The sequence below is a fragment of the Populus nigra genome, chromosome 1, assembly GCF_951802175.1.
Source record: "Populus nigra chromosome 1, ddPopNigr1.1, whole genome shotgun sequence".
Classification (NCBI taxonomy): domain Eukaryota; kingdom Viridiplantae; phylum Streptophyta; class Magnoliopsida; order Malpighiales; family Salicaceae; genus Populus; species Populus nigra.
Window position 1 is genome coordinate 43,247,530 of NC_084852.1, and position 17,424 is coordinate 43,264,953.

The 17,424-nt window shown below is 27.8% G+C and overlaps 1 protein-coding gene and 1 long non-coding RNA gene across 2 annotated transcripts; both read left to right on the forward strand.

Annotated features, from left to right (window-relative positions):
- The first annotated feature begins 7,042 nt into the window (after window positions 1-7,042).
- LOC133699508 (uncharacterized) lies at window positions 7,043-7,872 on the forward strand. The gene has a single exon (XM_062122776.1). The coding sequence runs from the start codon at window positions 7,246-7,248 to the stop codon at window positions 7,711-7,713; it is 468 nt and encodes a 155-aa protein (XP_061978760.1). The 5' UTR covers window positions 7,043-7,245; the 3' UTR covers window positions 7,714-7,872.
- A 3,532-nt stretch (window positions 7,873-11,404) lies between these two features.
- Window positions 11,405-12,883, forward strand: LOC133697604 (uncharacterized). Its single transcript, XR_009842902.1, has 2 exons — window positions 11,405-11,768; window positions 12,532-12,883. It is a non-coding gene; the product is annotated as an uncharacterized LOC133697604 (long non-coding RNA).
- The last annotated feature ends 4,541 nt before the right edge of the window (window positions 12,884-17,424 follow it).

The following is a 17,424-nucleotide window of genomic DNA, read 5'->3' on the forward strand; positions in this document are numbered from 1 at the left end:
GAAAATAAAAAAATTTTATTCTAAAAAATAAAGTTAATCTATACAAAAACAAAATTATAGATAAATTAAAAAAACCTTTTTCAAAAGTTAAATGCACTACTAAAAAAATAATTGTCTTTTAAAATAAGCTTTTTAGACAAAATAAAAAAAAAGAGGCACAAATCTAAATATAAATAAAAAATAATTTAAAAATATATATAAAAAGTCAGGTTAGGCCACTTGACCCATTTTATTAGGGCCAAGCGGTTGAGCCCTTTTTTTCTTTGCATTTAGGGTAGATGATATTTTTGAAAAAAAAAAACTAAACAACACGTTATCTGTATGACATAGTTTTTGGCTATTATGATGGTTGAAAAAACAAGTTGATAGTTTTTTAAACCCAATTAACCTACTTTTTTTTACCTAAACATCTAAAAAACATCATAGGCAACCTGATAAATCCATTCATGAGCGCAAAAAATCGTCTTAAAACTTGAAATCAACTCTCGAAACCAAAAATCTTATCAATATCATATCTAATTTTCTTGGCAATTTTAAGGTAAATAAACCCCTAATATATGCTCCCCTCGTCAAAAGGAGCATTTTGACACCAATTTCAAATTTTTTTATGTCCGTAATCAATGTAAACAAAAATTTTCTCTCTTTGACGCTGGATTTCGACGATTTTCTTTTACCTCTCTCACACCAGGGATAAAAAAATAGAGAAAATAAAGTTTGAGACCAAAATTAATTTTTTCTTTTAATTTTGGAAACTAAAAGAACTCAATATCAATAATTTGTAAAATATAGGGGCTACAATAAATATTTTTTTAATTTTTTTTTAAATCATTCATTCTCTAATAATAATAATAACAACAATAATAATAATATTAATAATAATAATGTGACATTAGTGCTTCCATGCATGGGTTGATATTTTCACGAAAGCATTTAACCAAGGTAATTTTATCCAATCATAAACATGCCAGCAAATAAAAGGAAGAAAAAAGACAAGTTATGTTATGACAAAAGCAAAATGAAAGGTGGATTCGATCACGTGGCACCACAAAATAGGTGGAGGGCACTTGAGGGTATAGATGCTGTGGTCAATCGTGTGACTTGTTCTGCCTTCATTCCGGATTCGATCCTCTATGTGCACGTCTGTCACCCCCGCGGTGCCTAACCTGTCCCTGGGCTTGCAGGATGTCCAGTGGGCCGTGGAGAATAGTCGTGGTGCGCGCAAGCTGGCCCGGACACCCCACATGAATTGGAAAAAAAAAATAAGTGGAGGAAAGGAAGGAGAGAGACCATGGCAGACAGAGACACTCATTCATGCCTTTGCTTTTCCCTGCACTCCGATCTGAAAGCAGTCACATGAAGTGTGTGGACTGAGCTTCATTTTATCTAGAGACATGCCACCCTTTATTGTATTTTTTTCAGAGACTTTATAAATTTTAAATATAAGCTATGCTGTTCTTGATTATTGGATGTTAAATAAATATTAAGAGCATCGCAGCAGTGATTATAGATGTGATTTTCTGAATCACTAGATAATTGGTCTTGGTCTTGTATACACTGTGCTGCAAATCGAATTAAATTTTTTTCTTAGCATGGAAAAATTATCTAAATATTACTAACATGTGTTCTAATAAATAAAGTTTATCATAAATTTAAAATATGATTGATGCATATTAAATAATATTTTTTAAAATATTGATACGGTGATATATTGAAAAACATTTGTTTTTTAAATATCATGACTGTGATATATTAGATCGACCCGAGTTAACTTATCAAAACATGGATCACTAGATTGTGATGACCTTGTAAAAAACAAATTAGAATAAATTATGAAAATTAATTACCAATCAAACCTAATGTTGAAAAATAAAATTGAAAAAATATATATTAAATTAAAAGGAGGAGGAAAAAAACTATCTGAATCAACCTAAATTGACATGTCAAACCCACTACATGAGTCATGAAATCAGGATAACCTCATAGAAAATAAATTAAAAAAAAATAATATGAAACTCAATCTCTTACCAACTCAATGTTTAAGGATGGAATCAAACAAAAAAAATCAATTCACAAAAGGGACAAAAAAACCCACCCAAATCAACTTTGGCTAATCTTTTAAAATTGTACCTGGGTTAAGATATCGAAATAACATCATAAAAAACAAATAAAAAAAGTTATGAAACTTCATTTATAACAGATCAAATGTCTAAGGTTAAAATCGAGAAAAAAATCTATAAGATCGAGATAACTCTACACAAAAGCAAATTGAGAAAAAAAACGAAACTCATTTCCCAAACAACGTAATATTAAGTTATTGGAAGGTAAATTTGAAAAAAAATCAATTACAAAATGATCAAAAAAATAAAATGAGTCAACTCAAGTCAACCTGTCAAACTCATAACTCGGGTCATGAGATCGAAATAACCCCATGAAAAGCAAATAAAAAAATTATGAAATCCAATTAAAAAAACATTCAATTAAAAAAGGATCCAAAAAATGAACAGATCCAACCTGGATCAACCTGTCAAACTCGCGATCTAATTCATGAGATCGAGATAATTTTATAGAAGTAAAATTGAAATTAATTATGAAGTTCGGTTCTAACCAATCCAGTGTTGAATAATAAATTAAAAAGAAAACCAATTAGAAAAGGTGGTCCAAAAAATAACCCGAGTTAACCCATTAAACTTGCGATATGGATCATGAAATCAAATAAACTCATGGAAAACAAACATAAATAAATATATATATATATATATATATATATATATAAAGCCCCACTTACAACAAATATAATACTAAAGGTTGAAATTGAGAAGGAGAACTAAATTTATGAGATCAATATATAACCTAATAAAAAAATCAAGAAAAATTACAAAGTATAATATTAAAGAATAAAATTATTGAAAAAATAATTATTAAAGGGTGAGATGGAAGGAAAAAAACAGTAAGAAGAAGAAGAGGAGGAAAATACAAAACACTATTTTAATAACTGGTATTTTATGGGAGTGAAAACAGTGATTTAACCGCGCTGTTTAATATTTTGTTAAACAATCAATATGATTATGTGCCCACTTTAGCAGTCCAACAAGATGACATCTGGTTTTATGTCCATTATGAATGTCTGTCTTCAAAGAATCAAAAGCCGCCGCCGGCACCCAGTAGGTCCACCGGCACCCAGTAGGTCCACCGGTAGTTCGGGGTTGGACCTCCATGGTATCATGATGTTTGCAAAAGGATATGCCATGATCCCAATTCCTAAATATTAAGAATCACAATATCTATTTGCTTACATCCCGAAAAAAAAAAAACTATTTTCATTTTCTGCCATCATTTTTTATAATGAAAATTTGAAAAACATGTTTATTTATGAAAAATAATTTTTTTTAATAAAAAATCTACTTTTTATAGAAAAATAAAAACCATTATTCATAATAGTCATCTTAGTATTATAAATTCATGATAATCTAATTATAAGACATTAATTAAGAATTATCATGAAAAATTTATATTTATAATAAAAATTAAATTTATGACACTAATTAAATATAAAATAGTAATTTTAATTTTTTAAATTGTTAGAAAAAAATATATTGTTCATATCTTTTTTTCATATAAAAAACAATGAAATACTTGTAAAACATTTATGAATAACCTCTAAAATGTGTTTTTAAACTGATTCTAAAATTGAGAAAAAGAGGGGTTGTTAAGAAACAAAGTAACATTCTGATTTTTTGAAAAACTGAGATTAGAAAAAGAAATTGAAACTTCATTTTCAAATGTAATATCCATCCATCAAACTAAAAAATCTTCTAAATTTACATCGAGTTTGGAAAATATCTTTTAGAGGTTATTCATAGTTTTTTTTTACAAGTTTTTTTGTTGTTTTTCAAATGAAAAAAAATATAAACAATAATTTTTTTCTCTTATATACAAACACTTTTTGGAAATGCAAAAATTAAAATTAAAATTATTTTTTATACTTTATTATTTTCATAAATTTAATTTTCACTAAAAAAACTAATATAAGGATATTTTTGGGTTAACAATATAATCTTGTTTTTATAATTTTTATTTTGAACGAAATAAGATTAATATTTCATAATTAGATTATCATGAATACAAAATATCAAGATGACTATTAAAAATTATGGTTTTATTTTTTTTATAAAAAATAGTTATAATCTTGATGTATTTCTCTTTTTATTTTTAGAAAAAAAAAACTTCTTTGCTCTCATTAAATGAACACAATTCTAATTTTTTGTTATAAATAAAAACTGAAAAAATAAAAAAAATAAGAAAGGGAAATAGTTTTATGTTAATCAACACAATCTAAAAAAAAACTAATTTTCTAGTTTTTTAAATGGGAAAATATTACAATATTTCAACGTGGAGTTTTTTATATATATATTTATATATAATAGAATATTACTCTTTTTCTATGTAACCCAAAATATATCAAAATCCAGTGTCATTTCTATAGCAGTGAACCACCCATTTCAAGGTTTGGAAACTCAATTAAGTCCACTGTTACGCTTAAAAATGATTGATTCATATGAGGATATCAAGAGTCAACACAGTCCCTTAATCACTAGCAGGAAATTGAGCATGGAGGAAAATAAAAAAGAAAATTAAATTCTATTAAGGCCAAGTACTTTTTTTTCTGAAAAGTTAATTTCTAGAAAAATAAATTATTTTTGGATGTTTAGCAATATCATAGATATAAGTTGAAAAATATTTTTCAGTGTTTGACTATATTATGAAAAAAATAGAAAATAACTTGATAATTTTTTAATTTTTTTTTAACTTATTAAAAAAATAAGGATCAAATCTAACATATAAAAAAATTTAAAAGAGAATGAAATAAAAAAAATTAATCTAATAAATTATTTCAAATAAAATAAATAGCAAATAGAAAAATAGGACCAACTATGACAAATAAAAAAGATAAAAGATGATGAAATTAAAAAAATTAATTTCATAAATTATTTCAAATAAAATAAATAGCACTCACAATAATAAAGACTATATTTGACATATAAAAAAGTTAAAAGATGATAAAATTAAAAAACAACTAATTTTATCAATTATTTTAAATAAAATAAATAGCAATAAAAAAATAAAAATCGAATATGATAACAAAAAAAATTTCAATTGAAAAAAATAAATAATAATTAAAAAAATAAAAACTAAAACTATATAAAAATTAAATTATATCAAATTTTAAGGAACGAGGACTGGATTGTACACTGGAACAAGAAGAAAATGTCAACTGTGTTTTTAAAGGTTTTTTTTACTGTACATAAGGCGCAAAAAAAATCTATTTATTTCTATAAAGGTTTTTTTACTTAGGTATTTTACCAATTGAAAAGAAAAAAAAAAAAAAGTCATACGCACAGGCTCAGCCCTGTAGGCCCATGTGTGCATGACTTTTTTGTCACGGCCCAATTTCCCTGACAAACCCAAGCCCGCACAGGTTTTTTTTGTGAAAGTCTTTGTTTTTTTCCTTTAATTTTTAATTAGATATAATTAAAATAAAATAGTTACAAAAAATATTTATGGTATTATTTATTAAATACCAGCCAATTTTTATATTATATTCAAATAAAATTATAATATATTATTCTTGTATTTTTTAACTGAATCCGTGTTAATATTATCATAAACAATTTTTATATTAAAGCTTGATTTTGTGATTATGATAAGCTGTTATTTAAAAAAAAAATATTCTAGTAAAAATTATTTATTTTATCAAATACAGATTAATTTTTTACTTCATATTTTTTAAAAAATATTATAACACATGCTAGGAACACAAACACATGCACATATTTTATTGCACTAAAAAATAGATATAAATCACAACAGAGTGCGGTTGGCTAGTTTTATCTATTCATGGAAAGGATAGGGCAAGGTTGTTGGTTGGAGTACGTTGCATAAGGAGAAAGATTAGGTAGCTCATTGACAAGAATAGTTGAATACTTTTTTTTTTAATTTTATCATTAAAAATTGATTTTTATAATTTAATTTAGTTTGTTTTTTGAGAAGTTTATTTAAGTCACACAATCCAATTCATGAGACTCGGAGTTTTGTTATTTTTTTTATAATTGATATTTTTTTCAATTCTATCATTTGCTATTTGGGTTGAGAGAAAATTAAATTTTATAATTTATTTTAATTTGTTTTTTATGAGATTATTTTAATATCATGATTGAAGTCAAGAGTTTAACAAGTTAAACTAGGTTGATTCGATTTTTTTTAATTGTTTTTTTTTTCAATTCTATCTTTCAATATTAGATTGATTGAGAATTGAGTTTCATAATTTATTTTGATTTGTTTTTTTATGAAGTTATCCTGATTTTATGATTTATGTTTGATATATTAACCTGAATTGACTCTGTGTTTTAATTTATTTTTTAAAATTTTATTTTTTTATATTAGGTTGTTGAGATTCAAAATCAACAACCACTTCACTAAGTGGATTATATCAATTTAGGGCCATCAATTTGCTTTTCTCAAGTCTAACTGAAAAGAATGGAAGAATTTTCCATGAATTAACCGAAACTTGATTTTGCTTGCTTCAAAATCGAGTTCTTTATTTCACCCACAAAAGCAACAATTTATTTTCAGAGTGTATAAGCAAGCACGACATGACTATTTGTCTCATAGCTATGTTGTCCACGCTCCGTTTTGAGTGTAAATTCAAGATGTTTAATAGTGTTGTTGCGATATGATTCTTACAAAACAAAAATCATAATATGACACAATTAATTTAGTTAAACCTAATTTGACTATATGTTTAGGATGTTGTTTTAATTTTATTTTATTAAACTCTAAGATAAGAGTTAACTTAACAAACCTACCAGATAAATAATGAATAATTAATGGACTCGATTAAGTTTAAATTATATTATAAAGGGTTGTGCACAGTATATATATATATATATATATATATATATATATATATATATATATATATATATATATATCATCAAAGGTAGTAATTAAAATCCAAGTGATTCTCCCTAATTTTTTCTTCTCACTTCACAACCACCAGGCATTGGTGCATGTGATCATTAACAATTAGGTGAACCACCTCTTGAACACCATCCTTATTCGGCTCAACCTCCAGCCAACTATCCTCTCCTTTCCTCTTCATATATACATATATATAGAGAGAGACCCCAGCACCACTGATATTCTCAGTCATTAAAAACTCTAAAACACAACCAATTCTTGATAAAAATGGCAAGCATGATTAGGTCAAAAGAAGATGAACGTGCAGGGGCAGAAATTGTGTATGGTCCTGAAGAGTGCCATCGCCACTCCATAGAGCTTCTTGAAGAGCTGGGATTCCCTAAAGGTGTCCTCCCTCTAAAAGATCTTGAAGAGTGTGGAAGGGTTAAGGAAACTGGGTTTGTGTGGATGAAACAAAAGGCCCCCTGTGAACATTTTTTCGTTGGATCCAATTCTAAGGTAAGCTATGCCACAGAGGTGACTGGTTATGTAGAGAAGTTCAAGATGAAGAAAATGACTGGAATTAAGAGCAAGCAGATGTTTTTATGGGTGCCAATATCTGAAATGAGCATCGGAGATCCTTCAAGCAAGAAAATTCTCTTCAAGACTCCTATGGGAATTGGCAAGTCTTTCCCTTTCTCTGCTTTCATGACTGATGAGGAGAAGCAGGAAAAGCTGGAGGAAGTCCATGGATGAAATCAAGTCCATATATCAACTCTTTTTATTGCTGTAGTTCTTGTTACGTTCATCAATAAACTCACTGTTGTTCATGTTTCCGTGAATTTTTCTCATGTCGTTGATTTTATCTGAGGTGTGAAAGAATTATATTATGTGATGTCTATTATTCTGTAGCAACCTCATCATCCTTTCGTATATTTTGCTATGATTATGGTTTTAGTTATAGCCACGACTGTAACCGAAATAAAAAACAATAATTATAATCACTAATTTATTAACGGTTATAGATTTTGAATAATTATAACTATAATAACCGCTTCTCCATTAAGTTAATCATTTACTCCATCTATTTTATTTATTTTTTAAATCTACATTAATAAATAAATTTTACAAATTCAGATAATTACAATTTAACAATAATGTATATAATAAAAAAAATATAATAATAACAGCAACGACCTTAACAACAACCACAATAAAAACATTACAAACCATGCAAGATATTTATTCAAAAGAATTATTAATAGAAACTAAATATTGTGGGAAAAATATTTTAGCTGAAATTACTATTCATCCTAGAGTTAAATTGTTACCTTGCGATGTACATGCGCCTAACCACTAGTAAGAAGACAACATGATGCTTTCAATTTCATTGCAGAAGACAACATTTGATCGCCAAGAGATGCCACATGCATTCATTAAAAAGGATGGACACCTTCCACTAACTGGCGAGTGTATGACACACACCAACAACTTTTTTCTAATGATATTTATATTTGTTAAAAAAACTAAATTTTCCCATATTCAAATTGATAATAACTAAAAATCCGTGATAAAAATATAAAAAAAGCCCTTGAGTGTTATTTATTTATTTGCTTTTAAGTGCAATATTGTAATCATTTTATTTTGCAATCAAAGTATTAAAAGACCGAAAAGCCCCTAGACCCCAATTTTACTTTTATTTTTGGCTTTATGAGTATTTAAATCAATTCACTATGTATTTAAAATATAAAAGGAGTGATATGTCTCCGATCAATATGATAATAACAGATGGACTCTATGAGAAAACTATTCTGCCACTAATAGCTAGTTAAATAATTATGTTTAAGAAGGGCAAAATAATTATTTCACTGTTATAATCAATATATAGTAATATATGTCTTTATAAACAATAAAATATTGATCCCTTTTAGTATGTATGTATGAGTGTGTGTGTTGACATTTTATATATAATGATCCATTTTAAATAAAAAAAAAACCTACATTTTAGTTTATAAATTTAAATTTCTGCATGCATTTTTTAAATGTGTGTAAATGATTTTGGCATCTAAGATGTGTTCTTTGGCTCTCGCAGTTTTAAATTCCTATGGCCACCCATGGACACATTGATGTAATAAAACTTATTTGTTTTTTCACCTTTACAAATCTAAGTATTTTTGGAGCTAAATTTCATACATTAAGCTAAGATAATTAAGTCTATTTCTATTCAAGCTTTAAACAAACCATTGATATTTGATCTGATATATTCATAAATATTTTATTTCTTAAAATAAAAAATGAGACAGTAACATGAGAAACAAATCCATTTGCTATCTGACCCAACAACTAGAAGTTATGAAACTTATGCCTTGAAATTACATTGATCTTGAATTCTATCCAATAATATACCGCCACCTCAACTTTAACAGCTCATTATCAACAGTTTAACGCTCAAGCACCTCACAAAGTACAATTATGGAACTTAATTTTATGCAAATCAACCAGGCATTAACAAAGGAAATTAGAAGTTCAAACAATTTACTTGGCAGTAATTTAATAATAACCTTCTCTCTCTCTCTCTCTCTCTCTCTCCCTCCCTCCCTGCAAGTTAAGTCATTGAAAAATAAATTTATTAATTCAAATGGAATAAAACGGGAATATCTGAAGGAGTAAAGACTCTCCAATATAGGATAGAATAATATATATGATAAAGATGGTGTGATTCGCCACTCAATCGTTCCACCAAAATAAGAATCCTGAAGAAGAAAAAACGTAAGAAATCTAGAAATAGCATAAGAAGCCGCCCCACTGCAATCCTCAAGTGACGGGAATATCATCCAAAGGATCTGTTTGCTGGAGATGATATAATTTGTTGTTGGGAAGGTTCAGAAGCGGGGAGATGAAAAGGAAAATGTGGTGACGGAGAGGAGAAATAATCGATAATAACTCCTGTATAGGTTATCTGAGATCGATCTGGTAGCGATTACTTTTTAAAATGTTTTTCATTCTAAAATATATTAAAATAATATTTTTTAATTTTTTTAAAAATTATTTTTAATATTAACACATTAAAATAATATAAAAAAACATATTAATTTAAAACAAATAAAATAAAATAAAATTTAAAATTTTTTTAAAATACTTTCTAACTTAGTGTGATTATTTTTATTTCATTTTTCAAAATTATTTAATAATGAGGGAGGGATATCTATTTATGGGCTGGGTTATTCTACCGACTAGTCCGGCCCTAATGATTTTTGGATAGGAATGGACTAAACATATCTTGCTCTTCCGTCCAGTCGCAAAAGATCAAACTCGTCTTTAGCTGGTATGGAATAGTAATATACTATTCCATATACTCTTGTTTATGGAATAGTAATATAGTAATAGTTATTTTTTAAAATATTTTTTATTTAAAAATAATAATTTTTAAAAATTATTTTTAATATTAATATATCCAAAAACACTAAATTTTTTTTTAATATTCTTAATTTTAATGAATGATATATTTTTAATAGAATCGAATAAAAATATAACTTATTGAATTATAAAATTTGCATAAAAATCTCAAACCTCATTTATTCTCTTTAGTTATTTGAAATTTTAATTATTATAAATTTTTAAAAAATATAAGTGAGGTTTATAAATAATTTTTAAAATATGCTTGCAACTCATGTGCTTTATAATTTTTTAAAAAAACTTTTCCACCTACAATATCAACCGATTCGAATGAATATTCTCTTCCTTTTAATAACACTTACTCCATGCTAAAGCTTGTCCGTAGCATTCTTTTTATTGTAGGTGGTTAAGTTGTTTTTTTAAATATTTTTTTATTTAAAAATATATTAAAATAATATTGTTTTTATTTTGTTAAAATAATATAAATAAAAATAATAATAATTAGAGAGAAAATTATCCGTCTTTAACTAACTCCCCATTTAACTACCAAAATGCCCAAACTCTCTATAACCTCCACATCCGCCGCTTTTGTCCACCACACTCCTCTGTCCACACCACCACCACCACCATGCCTGACCATCACACTCCTCACTCTTCCTTCAAAATAATTAGAGGCGCATGTGACCTCTTTCTCTCAGCCTTCACTTCTTTACACCGTCCTTTACACTCTTTACCCTTTTATTGGCCGTAACCGTCACGTTGAAACCATTTTCGTTTCATTGCTTCATTCACCCCTGATGCCGGGCTTAAACATGAGTGCCTCCATACTAGCTAATAAAGATGACAATGTTGTCGCTCTTGATTGGGTCTCCGGTGACCACCGAAGTGCTATGGGCCTCTGGGCCTTCTGAATGGGTTAGCCTCTGGGCCTTCTGAATGGGTTAGCCTCTAGGCCTTTCGAAAGGGTTATTGGGTTATAATATGTAAAGCATTATGATGGCTTAATCTATTTATTTATGTTAGAATTTGTCTTTGTTAATATGACAGCGTCTGTTGAGATAAATATTAACAACAATCGGCTGTTCAACGCCACTCTTTGAAACTTTCAGCCAAATTTTTTATCCTCTACTTGCAATCTCAAGCACCTGAAACAATTGGGGACTGGACTTTCCGTCATTTTTATTCACATTATTGTTCTGATAGAATTGTAATTCCCATGATACATGGAAGATTTTTCAGAGAATATACATTTGCAAGCATTGAATCGTGTTCCTTCTTTAATACTTGTATTCCAAGAAGTTGAAGAATTGTGTTCAGATTTGGCTCAGCTTTAGATTTACTTGTCATTAATTTGCAGGCTGCCAAAGATCTAATTGCTCCAGCCCGGGGAATTCCTCGTGAAGATATATATCAAGGTATGCAGGACTCTCTCCACAGAAGTCATAAACTGCTCTTATCCCCATATCTTGTATCCTATTTGTCCCATTGTTTACTTCTGAATGCTCTGGTTCTGCTACTTGATACTCTTAGCTTCGTCAAGTCACACATTAGCGGGCTAAAAGGAATTTATCAGTTCTGCTCGTGTTCTTTACCTGATTCAGTAATTCTCAAAGGTCATCTCTTGCCTACATCCACCATTGTTCGTCTTTGTAGGGACAGCCCTGGCCGTTCTGTATGCAGTGTGTTTGTTATTTTATCTGCCATTTAAATTAGAAGTCATGATGCCTAAAATAAATTATAGTAGTATTTTCAAGCAAGTTATCAAGTATCTTGTTCTAATTGTCTGACCTTGAAATGCTTTAGGAAATCTCTCGTTGGTCCTCGAATTTCTAAGTTTACTAAAATTCCTAAGAGATGCAGAGTTAGGTGAATATTTTCTATCATATTCTGCATTCACTTTCAACTACAAAGTTCTTGACCACTGAACCGCCTAACTAATCCTTAAATCTAGAATTTACTAGAGATCGTGTTGCCCCCCTCCCTCAAAGACTACCTTGCTGTCGCTGTGTGCTTACCATTTTTCTTTTATGCAATGTTTATCGATTAGTTTTTCAAGAAAGTTGCTTTTATCTTTCATCACACATCACCAGTGCAAACTTAAAACTCCTTCGATTTGTTGCGCAATAAATTTGTTCTCTCTCATCTCCTTTTAATCAAGTATATGGCTTGCTGTCTCAGGAAAATCCAAATTGTTTGCTCATCGTGACACCCAAAGGTGGCCGTCTAGGGTGGGTTGCTGCCTTGCTGGTGCTGAAGCGTCTGGGGTGGGTTGCTGCCTTGCTGGTGCTGAAGCTCCACTTGGCCCTACTTGGACTGCTACCGTAGTGATGGATATCCTAGAGAATCTGCCTAGTCAGTGACAATAATGGTCTCCGATAGCGATAATTTTTTTAACATAAAAAGATATTCCTGCATTATTAACGTGTTTTTATTAAAATAATAATAATTATAAACTCAAAATATAATATATATTAGATGATATTACTTTTAAATATTAATATGATAATATATTAGATGATTTTTAAGACAACGACATGTTATATCCATTCAAGTTAACTTGTTGAATCTCAAACTCATATAATGAGAATATGTTAATTTATAGTAAGTAAATCAAAATAAATTATGAACTGCAATAATAAGTCAAACTAGTGGTTGGGGTGAATTCCTCTAGTAAGTAGATCAATTCTTAATTATTCTAATATTAAAAAATAAAATTTAAAAAAATTGAAAAAACTATCAAAATCAACTTGAGATTAACTTGTCAAACCTGCAACTTGGATCATAAGATCGAGATACTCTATAAAAATCAAATAAAAAAATCATGAATCTCAGTTTTCAACCAATTTAATGTTGAATGATAAAATAAAAAATCAATTAAAAAAAACAAAGATCAACCACAGTCAAATAACTTGTTAAACTCACGACCTAAGTTATGAGATCGAGATAAGTTTATAAAAAGCAGATAAAAAAATTACAAAACTTCATTTCCAACTTATTCAATGTTGAAAGTTGAAATTGAGAGGGAAAAAATTAAATCCATAAGACAATGATAACTCTACGAAAAAAAATTGAAAGATTTTTTAAGTCTAATGACTAAAAAGCTTAATATTAAAGTATGAAAAAAAAAAACAAAGATTGAATTGTTGAAGGGTGAAATTGAAGAAAAAAACACTTAATTAAAAAGAAACCCAAAAAAACATATCAAGTCAACTCCCATCTATCCATTAAACCTGCAATTCAGATCATAAAATTAAGATAACCCAAAAAAACAAAATTTGTTTTGCATCTTATCCTTTGTATTGAACTAGGTTCTTCTGCTGTTATTAGTGCTCATGACTTTTCTTTGCATCTGATATGAACATGGAAAAAGACTACAGCATGAAATGAAATAAGGCAAGATTCAATAAAATGAAAGTGTGCCTCGTTTCGAATCTCGTGGGGATGTTTGAAAGTGTGATAGCAGTTGTGATGATTTAAAATGTATTTTACTTGAAAATATATTAAAACAATATATTTTTTATTTTTTAAAAATTATTTTGACATCACCACATCAAAATAATTTAAAAATATTAAAAAATTAATTTTAAACAAAAAATAAATCAATTTTTACGAAATATAATTTCAACCACCGCGTTACTCAACACTGTATGTCTCAATAACGAAGATGCGTGACATGTTTTTGTCAATACCGAATCAATCAATAAAACAATATTAATCCTTTTTTTAATTTTTTGAACCGCTTAATAACTCTCCGCTTAATAGAATTCAAATTGGCATTCTTCTTCTAATTTAGTATTAATTTACTGTAGAGGGTTCCCATGGAGATTGCCGTGTACATTGTATTTGAAGGTAGACAGAAGCCAGCCTGCGAAGATGAACTCTTTCCATTGCCCGTTCCGTATGTCATCCACTAGATTATTAGCTTAGTCAAAGTATGTAATGTATGGCTTTCTTGGCTGCTCGAGACAAAGGATATGCTTGAGAATAGTGACTGGATTTTCTCGTATTTGGACAGCTATGCTGATAAGGATCATTTTGAGAATGAATTTGGACTCTTTTTAGGAAATAGGGTAATAGTTGAATCTTAGAAATGGCAAGGACCACGGTGGCTGTGAGTTCACACAGTTTTGGAAAAATCAAGCGAAGAAGACTCCGACTTAAAAACATGCATGCAAATTGATGCAAATCTGTCCTTCAAAAATAGAAACGAAAAATCCTTTTTTTCTGATCCAAGAAAAACAAAATAGGGGGATGGGATAACGAAAAACAATGTGAAAATAAGGCAAGTCCAGGCTTAAATTGCTCAAGGAATGGACTCGGGATGTGCGGTAGGCAGAGCCAGAGATGGATCCCGGGGACCAGCAGAGGCCATGGCACCAAATGATTAAAGTGTTTCCCTTTGGTCCTATTGTTTTTTTAATTTTCTCAATTTAATCCTTTAATATAAGATGTCCTTTCCCTAATTTTTTTTATTTTTTTTTAATATTTCACTCCCATATTGACGGAGAATTTCCTTACTTTCCTTATATATACTATGGCGTATTTGCGATGTTAAAAACTACTTGATATTAAGTTGATATTTAATTTTGTAAAATATAAATTAAAATTTTCAATTAAAAAAAATTAAAAAATTAAGACTAGATTTAACACTTGAAAAAAAAAACCTTTCTTTGTTGCTTAAGGGTCACAAAAAACTACAATCTGATTCCTACTCCATAATTTTCTACTTTATAATTTTATTTGTTGTCATCATTTGAATATCTATTTTTATTATTGTATAATTAAATAAAAAAATAGATACATATTTCTTTTTATGGTAGAGCACAAGAAATATCACTAGTAAGAAATGGTAAAAAGATTTATCATGGATTTTTATAGCAATCCATAGAGCAGCTGAGTCAGCCCCCTTTTTTATTATTCTTGGAAAATTGTTTTGTTATAATCTCTGAACTTTTTTCTTTAATTTCATTCTCTCATATTGTGTTGAAACAATCTTAAGCCTCATTTTTGTTTTGTTTTGCTTGTTATGTTATATTCTTGATGTCAAAAAAATATATTGTCATTAAATTGACACTTGATGTCAAAAAATAGATTTAATAATTAAAAAAAATATAACAACGAGGACTGCATTTAACACTAAAACAAAAATAAAACAATCATTTTTGTTTTCCACTATTCATGGGGTGCGAAAAACTATAGCTAGTTCCTTTAAGTTTTTACCTTTTATTTTAATTCTTCTATTACTAGGGTTTCATGTTTCAATTCTAAACTCTATTTATTTTATGTTTCATCACCTAAAATTTGAGAAGATAAAGGAAATCATCAAAAAAGAATGAGTAGAGAGAAAGAGTTCGGTTAACTGGATTCTGCTATTAAAATAATCAATATAAGTGTTAATAAGTTTAACTATGATAGAATAGTTTAATAAAGGTGGTATCCCCTCTAACATTTAGTAAAAGGTAGATCGAGATTCATAAATTTGTTTTATTTAATTTTTTTTAGAGTGATTATAATATTTTTTGGGGTTTATAAAGAGTGTTTTAGGATTTATAGAATGTGTTTAGAGGTGTTTTCATATTAAAATAAGTTAAAAATTAAATTTTAAAAATATAAATACCTAGAACTTGACTTTCCACTCATTAGAGGTGGTTGGAAAGTCAACCAGAGAATGACACATTGTTTGCCCACGTGGATGATACATTGTTTCTTATGTAAATTGTTTTTTAGATAGACAACATTTTGTTTGTTTGCTAAAATAAAATGTACATTTAAGAAGACAACATGTTGTGATGTAAACCTAGACGTGCCTCGCCTTATTTCATAGATAACCCTTTATTAGTTTTTTTTATTATTTATTTTTGTCAAAGAAAAATTCTTTAAATTAATTTATTAAAATAATATTTAAGCGAACGCCCATTTTTTCCTTCTTTTAAAGATGATCAAGGCTCTTTTTTATGATGATATTGTCCATTATTTTATAAATAATTATGTATTATTCTAATATACATAATTTTTAAAGTAATTTTTGTATTAAAATTGAAGGAGAATGAAATTTTTATTTTTTTATTTTTTTTAAATTTTCTATATAATGTTTTCAAATGCATTGTTTTTGTATTTTTCGTGTAGATGAATAAAAATTATCAAAACTTGTTTTCACGGTGATATAAGTATGTACTTGAAAAATAACATTTCTCATAAAAAAATATTTTCACTAAATTTTAAAAATATACACAATAAGTAAAATTTAGTTTTTGATTACAATTATACTTTTTTTTCAAATTATTATAGGTTTTTTTAATATATATTTTTTCTGATTGCTATTGTTTTTTTATTCAAAAACCATGTTGCTGATAGAAAAATCATTTTATTTTTATAGTAATAAAAATCATGTGAATTAAAAAATACAATTTTGACAATAAATTACATTTTTCTTCAATAATTGTTTTTTTTGTAAATATATATTTTTATTATTATATAATTAATTAAAAAACTAGATTCTAAAATTATTCATAGCTGGACACGAGCAACTATCCTAATTATACATATAACTAAAAGAGTCAGGTTTTCTCAGCTCATTTACTATTCATATAAATAGTAAAGCAGTTGGTCCTTTTTCTTTTCTTTTTGCTTTTCCTTTTCCTCTCTTGTTTATTTAAATTCCACCTCCTCTCTTTTTTTTTTCTTCTGATTGATTTTTTGCCTTTTTCTTTTTTTTATCCTTTTATATTTGGTTTTTTTTAACTGATTTTTATAATTTATTTTAATTTTTTAAAAAAAATTATTATAGTCTCAAACAAACATTCTTATATTTTGTTGATATTTAATTTTACAAGCCTTAATATTTTTTATATCATAAAGTAAAAATTAGTTAAAAAAATAAAATTGTTAAATCCGGTGGAGTATATGATTTAGATTACGAGTTAAATCACGAAACTTGCTATTATATCACTGTTTTAATATTTTTTTTAAATATCATCTTGAAACTTTTTTTAAAGTCAAATCATGTTTTTTACTAGTTATTCAGATTATCTTTGAACCCATTAAATCGATTAAATTATGTTAAGGCAACTC